This window comes from Fusarium venenatum (assembly GCF_020744135.1).
Source record: "Fusarium venenatum strain MPI-CAGE-CH-0201 chromosome Unknown EDB82scaffold_2, whole genome shotgun sequence".
In the NCBI taxonomy this organism is placed as follows: domain Eukaryota; kingdom Fungi; phylum Ascomycota; class Sordariomycetes; order Hypocreales; family Nectriaceae; genus Fusarium; species Fusarium venenatum.
This window is the reverse complement of record NW_027072130.1, coordinates 2,391,205-2,408,996: the sequence shown is the minus strand read 5'-3', so window position 1 is coordinate 2,408,996 and position 17,792 is coordinate 2,391,205. Positions and strand designations below refer to the sequence as shown.

The 17,792-nt window shown below is 49.1% G+C and overlaps 6 protein-coding genes across 6 annotated transcripts; 4 read left to right on the top strand and 2 right to left on the bottom strand.

The window, feature by feature from the left end:
• The first annotated feature begins 1,012 nt into the window (after positions 1 to 1,012).
• EDB82DRAFT_443917 (S-adenosyl-L-methionine-dependent methyltransferase) lies at positions 1,013 to 3,311 on the top strand. Its single transcript, XM_065607794.1, has 4 exons — positions 1,013 to 1,073; positions 1,134 to 1,154; positions 1,205 to 1,724; positions 1,812 to 3,311. The coding sequence occupies exons 3-4, from the start codon at positions 1,214 to 1,216 to the stop codon at positions 3,068 to 3,070; spliced, it is 1,770 nt and encodes a 589-aa protein (XP_065464596.1). The 5' UTR covers positions 1,013 to 1,073; positions 1,134 to 1,154; positions 1,205 to 1,213; the 3' UTR covers positions 3,071 to 3,311.
• Positions 3,312 to 4,154: 843 nt separating this feature from the next.
• Positions 4,155 to 6,587, top strand: EDB82DRAFT_474186 (P-loop containing nucleoside triphosphate hydrolase protein; the record flags this gene model as incomplete). The annotated part of the gene is made up of 2 exons (XM_025733675.1): positions 4,155 to 4,196; positions 4,254 to 6,587. The coding sequence occupies 2 exons, from the start codon at positions 4,155 to 4,157 to the stop codon at positions 6,585 to 6,587; spliced, it is 2,376 nt and encodes a 791-aa protein (XP_025584558.1).
• Positions 6,588 to 8,212: 1,625 nt separating this feature from the next.
• On the top strand, positions 8,213 to 10,582 carry EDB82DRAFT_141491 (uncharacterized protein). The gene is made up of 2 exons (XM_025733673.2): positions 8,213 to 10,076; positions 10,126 to 10,582. The coding sequence occupies exons 1-2, from the start codon at positions 8,431 to 8,433 to the stop codon at positions 10,403 to 10,405; spliced, it is 1,926 nt and encodes a 641-aa protein (XP_025584556.1). The 5' UTR covers positions 8,213 to 8,430; the 3' UTR covers positions 10,406 to 10,582.
• A 177-nt stretch (positions 10,583 to 10,759) lies between these two features.
• Positions 10,760 to 11,546, bottom strand: EDB82DRAFT_428325 (uncharacterized protein; the record flags this gene model as incomplete). The annotated part of the gene is made up of 2 exons (XM_025733672.1): positions 10,760 to 11,299; positions 11,349 to 11,546. 2 exons carry the CDS (start codon positions 11,544 to 11,546, stop codon positions 10,760 to 10,762), a joined length of 738 nt encoding a protein of 245 aa, XP_025584555.1.
• A 273-nt stretch (positions 11,547 to 11,819) lies between these two features.
• On the top strand, positions 11,820 to 14,093 carry EDB82DRAFT_496211 (Hsp70 protein-domain-containing protein). The gene is made up of 3 exons (XM_025733671.2): positions 11,820 to 12,209; positions 12,303 to 12,429; positions 12,495 to 14,093. Exons 1-3 carry the CDS (start codon positions 12,074 to 12,076, stop codon positions 13,915 to 13,917), a joined length of 1,686 nt encoding a protein of 561 aa, XP_025584554.1. The 5' UTR covers positions 11,820 to 12,073; the 3' UTR covers positions 13,918 to 14,093.
• Positions 14,094 to 14,195: 102 nt separating this feature from the next.
• Positions 14,196 to 15,621, bottom strand: EDB82DRAFT_474182 (N-terminal C2 in EEIG1 and EHBP1 proteins-domain-containing protein; the record flags this gene model as incomplete). Its single annotated transcript, XM_065608015.1, has 3 exons — positions 14,196 to 14,803; positions 14,856 to 15,444; positions 15,583 to 15,621. The coding sequence occupies 3 exons, from the start codon at positions 15,619 to 15,621 to the stop codon at positions 14,196 to 14,198; spliced, it is 1,236 nt and encodes a 411-aa protein (XP_065464595.1).
• Between the last annotated feature and the right edge of the window lie 2,171 nt (positions 15,622 to 17,792).

Sequence of the window (17,792 nt, the reverse complement as noted above, 5' to 3'; positions counted from 1 at the left end):
ATTGAACCACCTTCAGCCCAAGGTTGTAACTTACTGAGGTATCTATGGTAGATGGCTGGCTGACCCAGGAGTTCACTATCGGGATGAAATGTTGCCTAACTGTCTACAGCTTATCCATTTATACATTCAGCAAACAGATGATATCGGATAACGCCACGCGCGGAGTACTGTGCAATAGTTTTTATCGTGAATTAACAGGAAAACTCTCCCGAGGAAAAAAAAAGGGAATGTTGACAAAATCTGAAGCAAACACGCTAGCAGGATAGTGACGTTGATCGTAGGCCTTCACCCGTTATGCCAGGGCTCTCATCACGGCTTTGGGTAGATGATAGCTGCTACACAAAGGCATACTGTAACATTGGCATGATAACCATTCAATAATAATTGAATTTAAAAGTTGTCGCTATATCGCACACTTACAGCAGGGCTTTACAATGCAGGACCTGCTTTGCAGTGCCAGCGAGTGCTACATACGTCCACATCTACGGGCATGGATTAGACCACTGTCTGCAGCACTTAGCTGTGATATTGGAAGTGAACTGGTGTATTGAGGACCGCAAGAAGGAGAATCCGTCTTGGGACCAAAAGGCTGCTTATTAGCTCTCGTATGAGTCGAAAGAGTCAAGCTCAAAGATCCCAAGACTGCATGACGATATAAGAACTATGTATAGGACTCGACTTCTCTAGCCGAAGATGAAGAGTATCAAAGTACCCCTGGAGGTCTTCCGTTGTTCGCACTTAACTATGGAGGGTGTTTGCATGCTACTACACCGTAATTATTGTAATATGAATCTCACGTTTAAACCGCAGTGTTTGATTTACAGTCCTATGACAGATTGAAGCAATCTGAATAAGAACAGTCCATAGCTCATACCGCACGAGCCATGTAGCTAGAGTTATCAAGAATAAATTGCCCTTGGTGTGGAGGAGGTTTTTGTATACCTGCATGCACGTAGAGTTTACCTCTCTCAACCTCTTTCTCCGACCTCACTTCACCACCTTGCCTCTACACCAACATAATTTCTTTTTAGACCTGGCCAGAAATTTGCTGCTCTCAACATAGCTCACTGAAGGTACGAAACTGCGATTTCTTTCTCTAGATGCAATCACATGCGGCTCACACAATAACACAGACATTCTTTGCTCTACTCTGGGTTAGCCTACCTCGCATAACATGGTGGTTACACATATTGACCTCGAGCAGCGAGAAGTAATGGAGGAGGTGATATTTTTAACCGAAAGACCCACAGGGTTTCCAGAACACAGGAGGCGTTTATCTTCATGTACGCTTGATGGCGTTGAGACTACCGAAGCCGTTGATTACGAGGAGATCATCGATCTCACTGCAGAACTCACAGGCCTGCCACTCTCTCGTCAAGGCGAGCTTCATTTGGAGAAAATACAACTGCTCAGTGTCACAGTACAAAAAGAGTCATTCATCCGGGTCAGAAAATTTCTTTTCGGTAAATACCATGTCAAGTTTGTTCTGGTCAAGGCAGTGATCCGATGCCTATCTGCAAATACGATCAAAATCCGCGGCATTCCCTTTATCAAGGCTAGTGAGGGATACTCGAAACCCTACAACATGATGTCGAATGAAGTTTGTATGCTCATTTACCAAGATGAAGCAAAACATCAGGAATTCGTGGACATCAACCTCTCCGATGTTCTTCAATCGCACCATCTTATCACCACAAACGCCGAATTTCCCGAATTCAACCCTTGTTACCCAGAAGAAAGAGACCGCCCAAACAACTGCTACACACATCTGATCTGCCGCTAGAAGCTGGAGGTTTGCTTTGTCGGACAAGGGAGCCGCAAGAGGCAGGTTGAAGAGGCATTCATCCGCATACACTCGAGTGAAGCAGACACACAGTTCAAGGTTTCCGACGAAGTGCTGCGAAAGCGATGGCGAGGCAAAACGAATAAAGGAGGGTCTTGGATCCCTTCAAACATGGGCCACCCCGTCGATCTCGAGTCCGACACTGAAGATAACCAGACTCGACTCGACGGACAAAGATACACAATGTTCGACTCATGCTCCGGCGCAGGAGGGGTGTCGCGAGGTGCCCTCATGGCAGGATTTAAGATCCAGTATGCTATTGACAAGGCCCCGGAAGTATGGGATACCTATGAGACCAACTTTCCTGATACTGAACTATTCCGAATGCCCCTTGATGAGTTCATTTCGCAGCCTAATGTTGGCCATAAGAGAGTAGATGTTCTGCATTTTTCTCCACCATGCCAATTTTTTTCTCCTGCACACACTCATGCGTCTATACATGACGACGACAATATTGCCGCGCTCTTTGGATGCAATGAACTGCTGCAGAAGCTGCGGCCGCGCATAGTTACGGTGGAGCAGACGTTTGGTCTCACCCATGACCGTCATGGAGATTATTTCAACGGCCTCCTTCATGACTTCACGCAGTGGAACTACTCATTCCGCTGGAAAGTGGTCAAGCTCTGTACCTGGGGCGCAGCGCAAGATCGGAAGAGACTGATCATAATTGCTTCTGCGCCTGGAGAAAGACTGCCACCATTCCCAATGCCGACACACGGAGAAGAATCTGGCTTGTTGCCATACAACACCATTGGCAAAGCTCTTAGGGGAGTTCGACTTGGAGACGATCTTCATGATCCTGATAGGGTCCAACAATTTAACCCCCCACGTGCCCCATACAATTCCGAACGCCTCGCAGGAACAATCACCACTAGAGGAGGTGACGTTTACTATCTGGATGGGTCCAGAAAGCTGACTCTGCGAGAGTTTGCAAGCCTTCAAGGATTCCCAAGGTGGCACCTGTTCTTAGGGAATATCACATCCATCAAGCGACAGATTGGCAACGCCTTTCCGCCAGTCACTGTCCGTGTGCTATATAAGCACATAGAACAGTGGCTCCTGAAAGAAGACGGCATGATGCCCTGTCATGATCGAAACATCATTGCCATAGAAGAGGACTCCGAGGACGAGTCACGCCGCTCCCCAGAGATGATGGAGGTAGACATCGAGGAGAGAAGCAACTATGACCACTGTGTATCTGAGACGATGGTGATTGACTTGACATGATGACCAGGATACATACATTGAGGTGGTAGGATGGCCGCTGGATGATTGAGAGACGGAGTACCTGTGAAGATACAGAGATGGCTTCATTTAGAGACGAGTGGTCGATAAGATGGCCAAATTAAGAGCCAAGTACTGTAGCAAGCCATAGGTTGCTGCTGTTGAGCTGGATGTAGGGAGTCGGCTATATAGATTTGTAGTTATTATGAATTAAATCTTGATTGTGTTGGCAAGTTCTTTATTGATATGGATGGGAATAACTGGAATATCACGACCTATTTACCTAGGTAGCTAGGCCAATAACACCAATCAATACGCCATCCCTGCATACTCTTGTGACGAGTGAACGCACTCCTCTGCATCGAAGTAGGGCGGGTCTAGTTTATGTATTATGTGATCGCTATTCTTCGGCTCCTTAGCCCAGAATTTACGATGCAAAGACTCTGTAATATTCGCATAGAATGTGCACACGAGCACTTCTACCTAAGTTTACATGGTTAGTATGGAGCACCCCTTTGTTTGTAGGTGACTCTTTGATAGTGAATCACTGCCGACTCAACGCGGCTATAACACACTCTCCTTGAATTTCGTACGCCGCACTCTCTCCCGCCTTCCTCCCTCTCTCTTTCAACTTCATCACACAAATTTGGCTCCTGTAGCTGTCAGTCAATTAGCTGTAAAGACCGCTAGCAGGGGCAGCAGTGTTGACGGCCGGCAGCAACAAACGGCAGGCGCAAACACTCCTCCACCTCCTCACAGCATGGATGCTGCCTAAGTTGTCACCTGCCCGTACATTTCTGCCCTCTCAATTTATTTCTCCTCGTTTGTCTCCTTGGCTCATCACTCTGCAGCATTTTAGAGATTCCTCACCCAACCCTTTGCTGGAGACTGGCATGGTGCTTTGCGCGAGTGACAGTCAGAGCTATTCTTTTTCGCTCAAAATTTTTCGTCAATATCGTACCTCTTTTCTGCGATCAATCCTGGCCCGCTCAAGCCCTGTGAGGCCCATCCGCCGCAGCCTCCTGTACTCACCCGTCACACACTGAAAACACGATTGGTGTTCGCACAGTCGCACAGGTATTTCATGATGCCCGCGGCAATAACGCCCGGCCAGATTGTGGTCGATAAGGTGAGTGCGAATAACTCCCGATGACGTTGCGTTCAGTGCCTTTCTAATTCCAAATAGCCGCTCCCACCACTCTGCGTTCTATCGGAGTCGACTTATGTGCACCGCCATGAACAGGGGACACTCATAGAACAGAAAAATGAGTTGGATATCTTGGTACGCTTCAACAAGCAACGAACACCATTCAAGGCCTGGCCTGTTGCCCCTATTCCCGGACTAGCTACCTCCTTCCACACCTCGTGGCTGGTTCTCGTGGTGGTTCCGCAGCCATCAGAAGTCATCGTATTTCCGAGCCTTGATGACAACTTCCACGTCGATTTCGAGAGCAGAATCCAGTTACCAGATGGAACGTACTCTCTGGTCAATCTACCTGCCACCCGCATCGGCAATCCATACGAGGATGCAGAATATCTCGTTAGCAAGGTAGTTGCAAAGTGTGCGGCCTTCAAGGTCGACGTGTGCAGATCGTGGAAGAATGAGGACGGAGAAAAAGTGAGCCTTGATCTGATGTCATCAATGCAAACTGCTTCTTCTCTCGACGATTTCGAAAATCTCTCCCTAGACGAGTCGAAACACCAGACAATAACTATCACGTGGGATACCTTTTCGAATACGTTCGAGGCCGAGCTTTCAGCACTACGCCGGCTTACACAGGGGTGCCAACTGGAAAGTCGCCAGGTTGGACAAAAGTCCAAGGCAGCTTTCGAGATGATCCTTGATCTGAAAGGTTGCGACAAGACCTATTTGGACCTCCATAGTCTATTCCCCCATCTGAAGAATCCTGACGCTTTCGAGCACAGGATCAGGTACACGATCCTCCGAAAGTTTCATTCCTTCAACAATGACCACCGTGCCGCCTTTATGGGATTGAAGAAAATCCCAAACGGCCTTTACTTTGTCAACGGGTGCCCTGGTGCAGGCAAGACGGAATGGAACATGGTTATTTCTGCCCTTCTTCAATCGAAGCGACGCCCTGGAGCCAAAAGGAGAAGCCCGATCCTTTTCTTGGTTGATCTCAACAAAACGGTCGATGATGCAGCTGATCGCTACTACAACCTCTGCAAAGAAGCTGGGCTGAAACTGAGGGTTGTTCGAATGCATGGTTGGCCATATGAGATCAGAAACAGCTCGAAGTTGAATGCCAGCACCTCTGAAGACGATGACGGACACGGTGCGGACTTTACTAAGAAGTTTCTTGCTACGATGAGTATCAACAAAAGCATTCACGTAGGACGCAATCCCAACAAGGCGCCAACCCTGGACGAAGCGGCGTGGGAGTACTACGAAAAGCACAAGAACGACGGCTTCTTGGCTCTGAAACGAGTCCTGACTCGAATGGACACCGGAGAGGCATTGGGCAATGATAACTGGAAGACCCTAAGGGGCCAAGTCACAAAATTGTATACAGCAGTTCTGCGACAGACCGACTTCATCGCAACAACACCTGTAGCAGCATACGGCGGATTCTCTAAGCATTTCAAGCCAGAAATCATCTTTGTTGACGAAGCTCCACATGCACGCGAGCTCACCACCCTGATACCTATTGCTTATTTCGAGCCTCTTGCCTGGATTTTTACCGGGGATGTTAACCAGACCCGTCCCTTTGTCAAAAGCGGCGATTTACGGGATACCGCTAAACAAGGCCTCGAGTACAATCCGTATGCAGAGCAAATGCGACTCAGTCTGATGGCCAGAGCGGCAAAGGTTGGAGCGATCAACAGCTCGCTTTTAATTAACAGGCGGGCATACGGCAACTTGCAAAAGTTGCCATCCATGCTCTTTTATCACGGACGGATGATCTCTGGGTATTCAGTAACGAAGCAGTTCCCGGAAACAGTTGGCTATTTGCGTACCTACCTCGAAAGACTTGGTGGTGGAAGGAAGCTGAAAGAGAACCGAGCCGTTGTTGCTCTCTCGAAGAGCAAAGAAGAGATGCAATGTCGCAGCTTTTGGAATCCCGTAAACCACCAATGGGTCGTGGGACAGGTTCAAGAACTACTCCAAGACCCAGATTTCAGATGTGTCACAGACGTTGAACAGCCGGGGAGAATAATGATACAGACTCCATACAGCGTTGCGATGCGTCAGTACACTTGTTCGGTCAAGCAGTGGCCCGTCGAATGGCAGGACAGGGTCGAAGTTTTGACTGTGGACAGGGCCCAGGGGAACCAGGCGGATGTGGTTTTTCTCGACATGGTCCGAACAACCCGACCCGGGTTTATGGATGAGCCACAGAGAATGAATGTGGCCATTACTCGGGCACGACAGGCCGAAGTCATACTAATGCATCCCGAAATGACTTTCCGCCTTCGCGCTGGGATGCGGGTTCCAACTGATTACACTTCAAAAGTATGGAACGACGCAGTACAGGATGACCGTCTGTTTGTGTTGTAGCTCTGAGTGAGAAAGGAACGATGTGTTGATGGATATCAACTACTCCAGAATGGAGATGGCAGTTGCTGTGATTGTTGAAGCATGCACTTGAGCTAGTTTGGTTGGTTTTTCGGATTGGGTGTTTTTGTTTTCGATTCCAGGTAGTCAGGAATTCCCGAAGGCATCGGATGTGGAGGTGTTCATGTTTTAATTTCGCCGCATGACACTCAGTTAGATGCAATATGCAAACGACAGGAAAAGTTGCCCAATTCTTAATGACATGAAGTTAAAACAAGATACTAGTCCCGCAATCTAGTGTCTTGGAAGCCACCAAGCCACATGTGATCAACGAATGCCAGCAGAAAAGATAGCTTGGCTGTGGGAGCCTTGCAGAGTAGTTTTGAATATGGATCCAGGGCCTGAAACATTGGATTGGAATCGTTAAATGACAATCGACTTGATGATGAGACTCTAGGAAATAAATTTACGTTCATGTGTAGAATAAAGACCGAATGACGTTATAATTGAGTTAGTACATGGAAATTATAACTTAGTGGCCATGGGATGATAGATATCCAAGAACGGGTTGTCTGAAGATGTCCAGGCTACGTGCGGGAGCTGATAGTTCGATGGCTAGTTAATGTTCCATTTGTGATTGAGGAAGCAACCACGTTTCTTAAAGATTGTGTACAGACCGCTGTTTGTTGGTCGCTACACCTGTAGGGTATTGTTCGTGTTAGTCATTGATCGCCTGAGATCTATTCGTTGTTGATGGAGTGGAAGTCATCCGTCATGGTCCTATCCTGGTTTTGGCATGTAGTGCTGGCGACAAGAGCCTGGCCTACGATGTGCACATACATAAGTACTACCTACTAGGCAGTCTGCAACTTAAACAGAGGTCAATTGTAGCCATATTCAATGTTTCACTACATACCCTGCCGTGCCTATCACCGTATGTAGTTGGTCTTATCGATGGAGTAAGCGTACAGTCAATAAAGGTAACTCTTGAGTGAGAGGTATTTGAGTACCTCCTACTCTGTATACACGGTACATGCGGTTTAAGCTGCAACTGCAGCACAGTATTCCTAGGTATATACTCTGCTCCTTATCCGCACCTAGTGTCCTGATTCACTTGATCTTTAAAACAGGTTCTTTTTATAGCGCTTGTCTGCAAATTGTCATCTACATAAATGGAGCCTCTAGTTCAGGGACCATCGTCTCTAACGAAGGACATCAGGGGTGAGTGACACTAAGTCGAGATGAGTGTGGCTTAGACTGCGGAGCTTCGGACGGTACGCGGGGACCTAGGTCACTTCCTGAACCAATCAAATCTCGCTTGTGTGAGCTACTCTCGTTATGGGAAGTTGAAGGCTCTGGAGGTGGCCCTGAAAGGCGCGACAAAAAGTGATTGTCAGAGGGTGCTTTAGGTAGGTGCGCTGTGCTGACGACCACCCCCGGATTTCTTGGTCGTGCCATGCCGTTGCATCTCACCCGTGCATAGTAGTTCTCATTCTCTTTTCCTTTGATCACGATGTCATTAACAGAAGCTAAAGTGATCATCCCTTGATAATCGCTCCATCTTCGATTCTCCCACTGGACCCTTGGACAACGCACGAGCCTTTGACTGACTCCAGATCGGTTCCTGTCGTGTCTCGCGCGACTGCGACGGCGGCCTCCCAAGACTCGGGTCCCCAGTACAATACCAGCCGCCCCGCCCAATAACCAAACCATCAGAATACGACAGAAAAATAATCAACGCTCGAATTGCCGCTCCAAATTATAGTTTCCATCAGCTCTCGCCAGCTGCTGGTGGCTACTTTCCCACTCGCCACGCAAGTCTTCAAGCCCGGCGGGGTCCAATTCGATGGATATATTGCGACATCCAAGTGTGAGGAAGAGCCATGTGACAGGCCGTCTCGAAACAAGAGGAATAGTATCCAGGAGGCAACTGAGTGATGGGGGGATCGCTGGCGTTGTTGTTGGTGTTATCGTCGGCCTTGCGCTTGTAGCGCTCTGTTCCTATCCCTTCATTATCCGTCGAATTAGACGCCGAAGGCAAGACCATTCTCATGGGCCAGGCGACGCGAACGACCCTGAGACGGGCGAGGCTCCTACAGCTGGATCTTCGCCCACCGTCGATCACCAACGACGCTTATCTTCCCAGGACTCATTTAAACCCTCCGGAGAGAACACGCGTGGAGGTGTGGACGGATCTGTTAAGGATTTAGATTGGGCTCCCCATGATGCTCTGATACAGCCCAACGGACAAACTCAGCCATTAAATCAACCTAACACTGGCCACGGACTTGATACCAACTTACCTGCACAAAGCTTCAACAACGCTCAGCCGGGTTTCGACAACTCGATACCACGTTCGGCGCCATTTGGTATCGATGGAACATATCATGAAGAATACATGCCCCAATCCATTGGCGATGCACATGATGGAACTCTCAATGGAACCAGTGCAGACTATTACAGTCCAGCCGTGCCTTCGGAGGCCTTCGGCATGTTCACAGCTGAGGAACCTCGCCCTCAGCCCCAACGCTCGTGGTCGCGTGGAAGTTCATTGAAACATAACTTGAAGCAGATGTTCAGTCGAAAGAGTACGCGTGACCAATCCTTCAGTTCACCGACGTCGTTGTCACTTGCTGAAGGTCCTGAAACCACAAGAGCTGCTCCTTGCACTGCGCAGGACGTTCCTCTTCAGCGGATCACCACAGCTGGAGACCCGACTGAATCTCCCACCGATATCACTGCGCCAGCTGCCGACTCATTACCAGTACCTCATCCTGCACAGGCCCTGGGCTCGCCTATCACCTTACCATCTACCCTCCCCAAAGACGCCGTGTCAAGTTCTCCAGATTATTCACCAACCACGTTCAACTTCAACGCATCTCAGTCCCCTCCTAGCCACCCTGCTCCCGGTACTGTGAACCCGATGGATATGATGCCGGCTTCAACGGAAAGCGAATTATGGCACAGAACAAACTATCAACTATACGTAGCGCAATCCTCGCCACAACAAATGCACCCATCAATGGAGCCTAGGAGAAAAGAGGGACCTGTCGATTCACCCTCACCATTGACGCTTGCTCCTAATACTCCCCAACCTCAGCCTCAACTTCTGCCCGTCATCCAGTCACCTACTCCCACACAGAGCGAAACTGCATTGAAGAAGGAAGAGCCCGACGAGAGCCAGGATATCTCCATGTCTGATATTCCGTCGAATGTCCACTTGAGTCCTTTGCCTGACAGCAACGTCCGACACCAGAGCTATCCCTCTGATGCATCAACTCCTCAGCCGGGACCTGCATCCACTAACCCTTCATCACTAAACACTCCTGCAACTCAGCTTGATACACCCTCTCCTCATTCTGGTGCATCCTCCTACCACCGTCCGAGCGTATCACCCGGTACCGGTGCCAGCAATCTGTCGCCCAAGAATGGCGTGTACGCGTGTGACGAGCCTGGCTGTCACCAGGTCTTTGACCAGGCACACAAGCTCAAGTAAGCCAACATTCGCCAGTGCCAATTGAGCCGTACTGACTGCCTACAGACACCATCAGCGCTATCATACAAAAGACCACAAATGTCCTTACCCGAACTGTGGCAAAGGTTTTGGAACCAAAACTCATCTTCAGCGTCATGTCAATGATCGACATGAGAGGAAGAAGAAGTTTCACTGTGCAGTTCCAGGCTGCGATTATTCAAGACAGGGTGGGAAGGGATTCCCCCGTAAGGATAATTGGAAGCGACATATGACGAAAATCCACAACATGGATCAAAGATACCTTCCAGACCCCGTGGAAGTTGATCAAGATATGGGAGGCACATGAAGATACGTGTAAGAGGCGAAGGCTGAAGTGTTCGTTTTGCGCCATTGTAATATGCGGCCAGTCCCATCTGGTCATCACTCAGCGTTTCTCATTTCCTAATAGCGAGCCGGTTTTAACATTCTTTTCGTGTTGGCACATTCGGGTACTAGAAGTTTAGGGTTCATCACAAAAAAGCAACGTCAGCAGACATGCAGGGCTATCGGCGTTTGGTTGTGGGAAAGACGAATTCGTCTGACAGAGGACGAGCCAGACGTGTTCGTTCTCGGGTATCTATTAAGTACGACATTGTATACCTGACCTATTTCAATGAAAAGAGTGCCAAGTAGCACCGTATTCTTCATCAATGCAGCCTCATTAGCTTAGCTCTTTGATGATTTTCCTCACCAGCTTCTTCTGTTCCTCGACATCTAGATTTTTCTCGTCCGTCTCTTGTACCGCCCTTCCTACAGCAATAACTGCCTTCACGCTTTCGCTGTCGACCCAGAACTTGCCATTACGTCCTGTTGCGGTCTCAAACTGAAGACCCGCATTGCCAAGCTCTTCTAACACCACAATACGGCCTTCTTGCACGCTCTTGGGCATCATGAGACGCCGGGCCATCCCAAGTGACACGTTGTATAGCATACCACCTGTTAAAGGACCCAGACCTTCAGACTTTCCTGTTGATGCAGACACACATTCTATCTCTGGGTCCATGTGGCGATTGGCGAGAGCGACACGTGCGTACACGAGTGCACCCGCAGCGAGCTGAGGGCGAGTCTTCTTTGTAGCACCCTCGAAGGAGAGCTGTGGGAGTTGTGCGGGTGCGGTATAGTCGGAAAGGGTAACGAAGAAGAAGTCTGCAGCGCTGCGCTGAATCGTTCCGATGACGAGTTCACCGACACGTGGAGTGTACTGTCATATGTTAGCGTAAGGAAATTGATCAATGATATTGGGTGCGCACCCTCCCTCGAGCATTCTCTACCCGAATCGCATTCTTTTGTCGATCGGTTACGAGCTGACCAGCGAGTGTGGGAATGATATCGTTAGGAGGGACATGTCGCAGACCAGGGCCGAGACGAAGAGGTTTCTTTGGATGCGAGGGAATGAGAGATGGGTCAATGTTATCGCCCGGTAGTACAAATACAGTATCGGATGACATTCTGTGATATTTCTGTTGTTGAAGTATCTGTAGCGAATGAGAATCTTACAAGCTTGAAATGTAATGCAACAAGCTTCATTCACAGCCTTGTCGTCAAAAACATTGAGCAGAAGCCGCGTAGTGGGACACTGATAATGATAAGATAAAATACGTATCGGTTGTCGTTGATCGGGATATTAGAAAAATTGACCGCTAGGGGTGTACGAAGCGAAATCAGCTGGTCAGTCTATGCCTTGTAGACTGAGCATCCTGAACTATTTATTTTTGTTTCCCAAACCACGTCGGGTCAACCTTTCTGCCCCCCACTAGCCGCTCAGAAAAATGTGGGCAATTGAAGATTAGCGGGCAGTTTTTTTTCCCAGTCTCTGCGGGAAAAGAAAGAACCCCCACTACCATCCATCACCAAGTCGCCTTCCAAAACTCGACACTCACCACAACCTTCTTTTTCTCAACTCAACAAGGACGACGAGTTTTGATCAACCTCCTTTCTATACCCCAATTCACGAATTCCTCTTCCGACCGACCCTATGAGTGACAACGCTGGCGCTAAGGGCCCCGAGCCTGGTGATCGAGTTGCCATTGGCATCACCTTTGGCAACTCCAACAGTTCTATTGCCTACACTGTTGACGACAAGGCCGAGGTTATTGCCAACGAGGACGGAGGTATGTCTTACAACAAGAAGGAGAAGAGGCTTTCTGAGAAAGAGGTCCTCTGTACTTTCTATGGCGTAGTTTACTAATAAGTCTATTTGATAGATCGACAAATTCCTACCGTTCTCTCATACATTGACGGCGACGAGTACTATGGTGGTCAAGCTAAGGCTTTCCTTGTTCGAAACCCCGACAACACCATCGCCAACTTCCGGGACTTCCTCGGACAAGAGTATGCAGCTGCATTTCCACCTCGCATTGACCTCTGTGACCAATGTACTAACTAGGACCTCTCAGATTCAAGTCTATCGACCCTACCCACTCTCACGCCTCCGCTCATCCTCAGGACGTTTCTGGTTCCGTTGCTTTCACTGTGAAAGATAAGGCCGAGGAGGATGCCTCCAGCATTCCTGTCTCTGAGGTTACTACCCGATACCTGCGACGACTTGTCGGTTCCGCTTCCGACTACCTTGGCAAGAAGGTCACCTCTGCCGTTGTCACCGTCCCCACAAACTTTTCTGAGAAGCAGCGAGAGGCCCTGACCAAGTCCGCCAACGAGGCTGGTCTCGAGATCCTCCAGCTCATCTCCGACCCGGTTGCCGCCGTTCTGGCTTACGATGCCCGTCCTGAGGCCAAGATCGAGGACAAGATCGTTGTTGTCGCTGACCTTGGCGGCACCCGATCTGATGTTGCTGTTATCGCTTCGCGAGGTGGCCTCTATACCATCCTTGCCACTGCTCACGACTACGAATTCGCTGGTGTTCACCTGGATAACGCCCTCATGGAGCACTTCGCCAAGGAGTTCCAGAAGAAGCACAACATCGACCCCCGGAACAACGCCCGCAGTCTCGCCAAGCTCCGACTCGAGTCTGAGGCTACCAAGCGAGCTCTGAGTCTGGGTGCCAACGCTCAATTCAGTGTTGAGAGCTTGGCTGAAGGCTTCGACTTCTCTGTTACTATCAACAGAACAAGATACGAGATGGTTGCCCGCAAGGTCTTTGAGGGCTTCAACCGACTTATCGAGGGTGTTGTCAAGAAGGCTGGTCTTGACGTTCTCGATATTGACGAGGTTATCCTGTCTGGTGGTACTTCTCACACCCCTCGCATTGCCAACAACCTTCGCACTATCTTCCCTGAGACTACCGAGATCCAGGCTCCCGCCACCAGCGTCTCTGCTATCAACCCCTCTGAGCTCCTCGCTCGCGGTGCTGCCCTCCAGGCCTCTCTCATCCAGGAGTACGAGGCCTCTGACATTGAGCAGTCTACCCACCTTGCTGTCACCACCGTCAAGCACATCTCCAACGCCATTGGTGTTATCACTGTTGGCGCTAACGGCGAGGATGTCTTTACCCCTATCGTCGCTCCCGAGACCGCCGTTCCCGCTCGACGCACCGTTCACATCCCTGCTCCCAAGGATGGTGGTGATGTGCTAATCAAGATTGCTGAGGGTAACACTCACATCAAGGTCACCAAGCCTGAGCCCAAGGCGAAGGAGGAGGCCAAGGATGAGGATGACTCTGACTTTGACGATTCCGATGAGGAGGATGAGGAGACCCGTGAGAAGATCTGGAAGATTGGAAACACACTTGCTGAAGCCGCTGTTAAGGGCGTCAAGGCTGGTGGCAAGGTCGAGGTCACGATTAACGTTCTTGCCGACCTGAGTGTCACCGTTACAACCCGTGAAGTCGGTGGCAAGGGTGGTGTGCGAGGAAGCATTTAAGAGTCTGGGATTAATAGACTCAAAAGCAAAGACTTGATTCAAAAGCCGCAATGATTTTTATGAGTAGGCATTTAAGGTGGATGGATATCCAAAGCATGGGTTTATTGGTAGATTCTAGAAGACACTATAGAGGGTCGTCGGGATGAATTAAATGAAACTTTCCAAAAATAGAAGACAATGGATTTGATTAATTATTTGTGTTGATTGGCTCGTATGCGATTGCTCGAAGACAGCAAGCGGCCCGTGTTTCCCCAACTCCTGGCTATTCAAATGATACTTTACATGGCCTGATCGCCCGGTAGCCGCCAAGCAACCAGATCGTTCCGCATATCATTCTCCTTGACCTCGCGAGCCCCTTTATAATTCGCTTCCCGCATGGGATCACTGTCGAGCGTCATGGTGGACGTCATACTCGCCATACTCCGCGCATGGTCAAGATGACGCTCGTGGATGCGGACACCCTTGCGTCGGTTGGACGGTGTGACTGTGACGGTAGAAAAGCTTTTGTCGCTTGAATTACTTGGTGTACGCCTATGTGAGGAGCCATTTGGACCGTTGTTAGACCGGTGGCGTGACGGTGATCGATGGTTGTGGCCGTGAATATGAGGATGAAGGAGGTTGTGAGTTATACGACGGACGTCACGGGTTCGAACGGTACCGCGGTGGCCAATATCGTCGTCGTCATCATCCCCATCCGTGACGGGCGAGGCATTATGCGGTTTCGTTTTCCAGCCGTTGCCGCCATTAAAGATGTCGTCGATGACTTCCTCTGCGGAATGCTCTTCGGGTTGACGGCACCATGAAGCAGTGAGGACACTCCGGTAGAGGTCCTGAAGCTCGGCAGCGTCGCGTGGTTTTGATAAGTTAGGTACGGCAGCAGCTATGGCTGATCGAACTGTTAGCCGTGGCATACATGGGGTATGTGGGGTTTCACTTACGTCCAGCCTCGTCTTCTATCGCCTCGCCCATGATACCTCCGATACCACCAAACACAGGGGCGGTCTTAAGAGGCGGCGCTACATAACTGCGTTCGCCGTCGACTTGAACCATGAGAATGCTGATCTTCAAGGTACTGTTGACTTTACTTTCTTGCATGAGATATCTTCTCACAATGCCATCTTCAACAACATCGGAATCACGGCGTGGTCGTGATGTCCCGGTGCCATGTGAGTTGACACCAAAACTGCCGCTACGCATGCGACCAGGCGACGCAACATCCTTGACAAAGGCTTCGCTCTCTTCGACATACTCACTGAGGTTGAGGCGAACGACACCGAGTGTGACTTTTTCGGCTATACCAAACTCCTGAATAACCTCGAATTCCATAGGACACTCGGCAAGGTGATTGTTGCGGTCTATTGATATGCGAATGCCGGGGACCGCAGTGACAAAGCTGTAGTCGACTCTATGGTTGGCGATTGGGCATTTCTGAGTGCGGCCGCGGTGTTCCGCGGTCATGGAATGGGAAAGGTGCCATTTGACGAATGACTGACCGGAAACGAGTGGCACATTGTTGAGGTCATATATCTAACAAACATGAGTCGATGCCCTCTATTCAAATTACTGGCTGTAGATGGGAAAATGTTACCTTGAGATGAAGGTCGAATTTTGGCTATAGAAGTCAATTGGTATAACGGTGAGTGATGGCGGGAGGGAAATGCTAACCTTTCGCGCCTTGCCGACTTCAGGTTTGAGAAAGCCCATGTTAGTAGAGATTTTGAGATACTCTCTGGTTCAAGAGTCCGTCGTGACCAAGATGTAGATGACTGAATGAACAGTTGCGTTGATAAGGAGCTCGCTTGAGCGTGGTTATGACGACACCCAGTCTTTCGTCAGGATTTTCGTATGTAGGAAGGAGTATCAAGACTATATAGAGCACAAAATTGGATCGGGGATATCTTTGGTCATATAACTATGCAGTGAAACTCTAATTTTCTTGGGGCTGCGGCTTACTTATAGAGGCCATTCTTCTTCTGCTGTTCACGCTTTGACTTTGGCGAAGGCTTCGGCCTTGAATTGACAAACGGTTCCAATTCTAGTGGACGCCGCCAGTGGCTGGCCCGAGAATGCGGTCCCCTATCGTGCTGTCTGGTGGGCCGTCTACCCGTTGTTTGTAGTCTTAGCCTGTAGTTTGCAGTCTGCGAAGTGTGGAGGGGAATGGGATGATAAGTAGGTAGTTAGTGACAATAAAAGTATTGCAAATTGTTCGACTTATTACATGTAAAGGTATGATGGAGATACCGTCACATGTAATTCTGTGGGTTGGCAGTTGGTACGAATCGCATCCGATGACAGAGGGAAAGATTGTAGGTAGGTAGCCCCTGTGGTCGTCATGACGCCACAGATAATATGGTTTTTGGAGTTGCACAGCCACACGAGGCTTATGGGCTTCTGGGTTTCCTCTCCCTTGATTTTGAGGAGAAATCAGACCCATTCACATGCAGGTCATTTCTGCAAGCTTGAACCCGACTTGACGGACAGCCACCGATGCACATGTTTCATGTAGAAAGGGAATCCTGAGTCGAGTTTCGGGAAATCGTTCTCAATGTCTTGGAGTGTCGTAATGCATATCTTGAGCTGCTCTTACTGCCGCTTCATAGCACAGACGCGACAGAACACAATAGCATTACCATATCATGCTCTTTGCTGTGAGAGAAATTGCTTCTCTACATATGTCTTGAATCCCGTTGAATCTACCAACTAGCTCAATGTGACGATTCAACAACCAGGAACCCATGTTCTTGAGCTGAAGTGGTAAGCGAGGCTAATTACCTGAAACGAATAGACCAGGGTCAAGACGATGGAAGACGGCTGAGAAAAGAGATAATGCTTGAGAATTTGAAGAACCAAAAGGCCATTAGCTCGAAGTGAAGAATCTACAACACAGCAGATGATTCTGCAAGTACGAATTCCTGGCCTGTTTATCATGATAACACACCTGCTATAACAGGGATTAGGAATTCCCCCAACCACGTGTGAATCCTTGGGCCATAACGGTTCCTGGTTTAGATTGAGAGAGATCTCTCTCCCCACGGGAAAAGAGATGACAAAAGAGAAAACTCCCTGCCATGTATGCTCTTTTCGCTCTGTAGTTCTAAGCGCATATTGCTCGATTTGTCTCTCGATCCCCTGCTAGGGACTGTAAGTGCCATCGCTTCCAGTAAATGGCTTTTTCGAGAGAAAAAAAGCAATGTGATACTTGAAGCATGATACGTTGTTGGTGATGTTCCAAGCATCGGTCATTTCTCATCGGTCACTTTTGAGAGTTCCGCAATAGTTTATGACACTGGAATGGGAGGGGGAGGGGGGATGAATGTATTAAGGAAGCCGTTCCTGCAGAAAAGGGGACGATCGTTGTTGACCTTTGACCATTTCTTTGTCCGTACTATTTGCGATGTGTAACTACTCATATGTACGAGTTGCTCTTGTACCCACAATATGAGCCTTGAACTCTGCTAATCGGTTATTCAGGTCGAATTCCGGTGCCAGCATCACGCTTGGATTGTACGAAAGTGGTGCCCCAACTATGAAAGATCTCAGAGACCATGCTCGCCCAAAGTTGTTGACCCCCCAGAGTTTTGGTATGCTTTGTTCCTCTCACACTTGTCGAGACATAACTGACCAGTTTACAGGGGCCATAAGCTGTGTTCCAAGTGCCAGCCTCCCGGACAGCTGGCTGAAGCCGTGAGAAGGCATTACAGTGTTATTGGTTGACGAGATGAAATACTGCCATGAAGGCTTTTATCTTTCAACACTTATTTGCTGTTACAAAGGCTTCTTTGTTATGAATTGGTTATAAAAAGTTGATCTTCGCAGATCAACATCAAGGAGAGGGACATGGCGAACGGCGCAACGGATATTATAGATACGTACCC

Excerpts from the sequence above, each read along its gene's own strand:
- EDB82DRAFT_443917 (XM_065607794.1), top strand. The coding sequence starts at position 1,214 with ATGGAGGAGGTGATATTTTTAACCGAAAGACCCACAGGGTTTCCAGAA. Across the intron at positions 1,725-1,811 it reads ATTTCCCGAATTCAACCCTT|GGAGCCGCAAGAGGCAGGTT; the intron begins GTTACCCAGAAG and ends TTGTCGGACAAG.
- EDB82DRAFT_141491 (XM_025733673.2), top strand. The coding sequence starts at position 8,431 with ATGGATATATTGCGACATCCAAGTGTGAGGAAGAGCCATGTGACAGGC. Across the intron at positions 10,077-10,125 it reads GACCAGGCACACAAGCTCAA|ACACCATCAGCGCTATCATA; the intron begins GTAAGCCAACAT and ends GACTGCCTACAG.
- EDB82DRAFT_496211 (XM_025733671.2), top strand. The coding sequence starts at position 12,074 with ATGAGTGACAACGCTGGCGCTAAGGGCCCCGAGCCTGGTGATCGAGTT. Across the intron at positions 12,210-12,302 it reads TATTGCCAACGAGGACGGAG|ATCGACAAATTCCTACCGTT; the intron begins GTATGTCTTACA and ends TCTATTTGATAG. Across the intron at positions 12,430-12,494 it reads CGGGACTTCCTCGGACAAGA|ATTCAAGTCTATCGACCCTA; the intron begins GTATGCAGCTGC and ends AGGACCTCTCAG.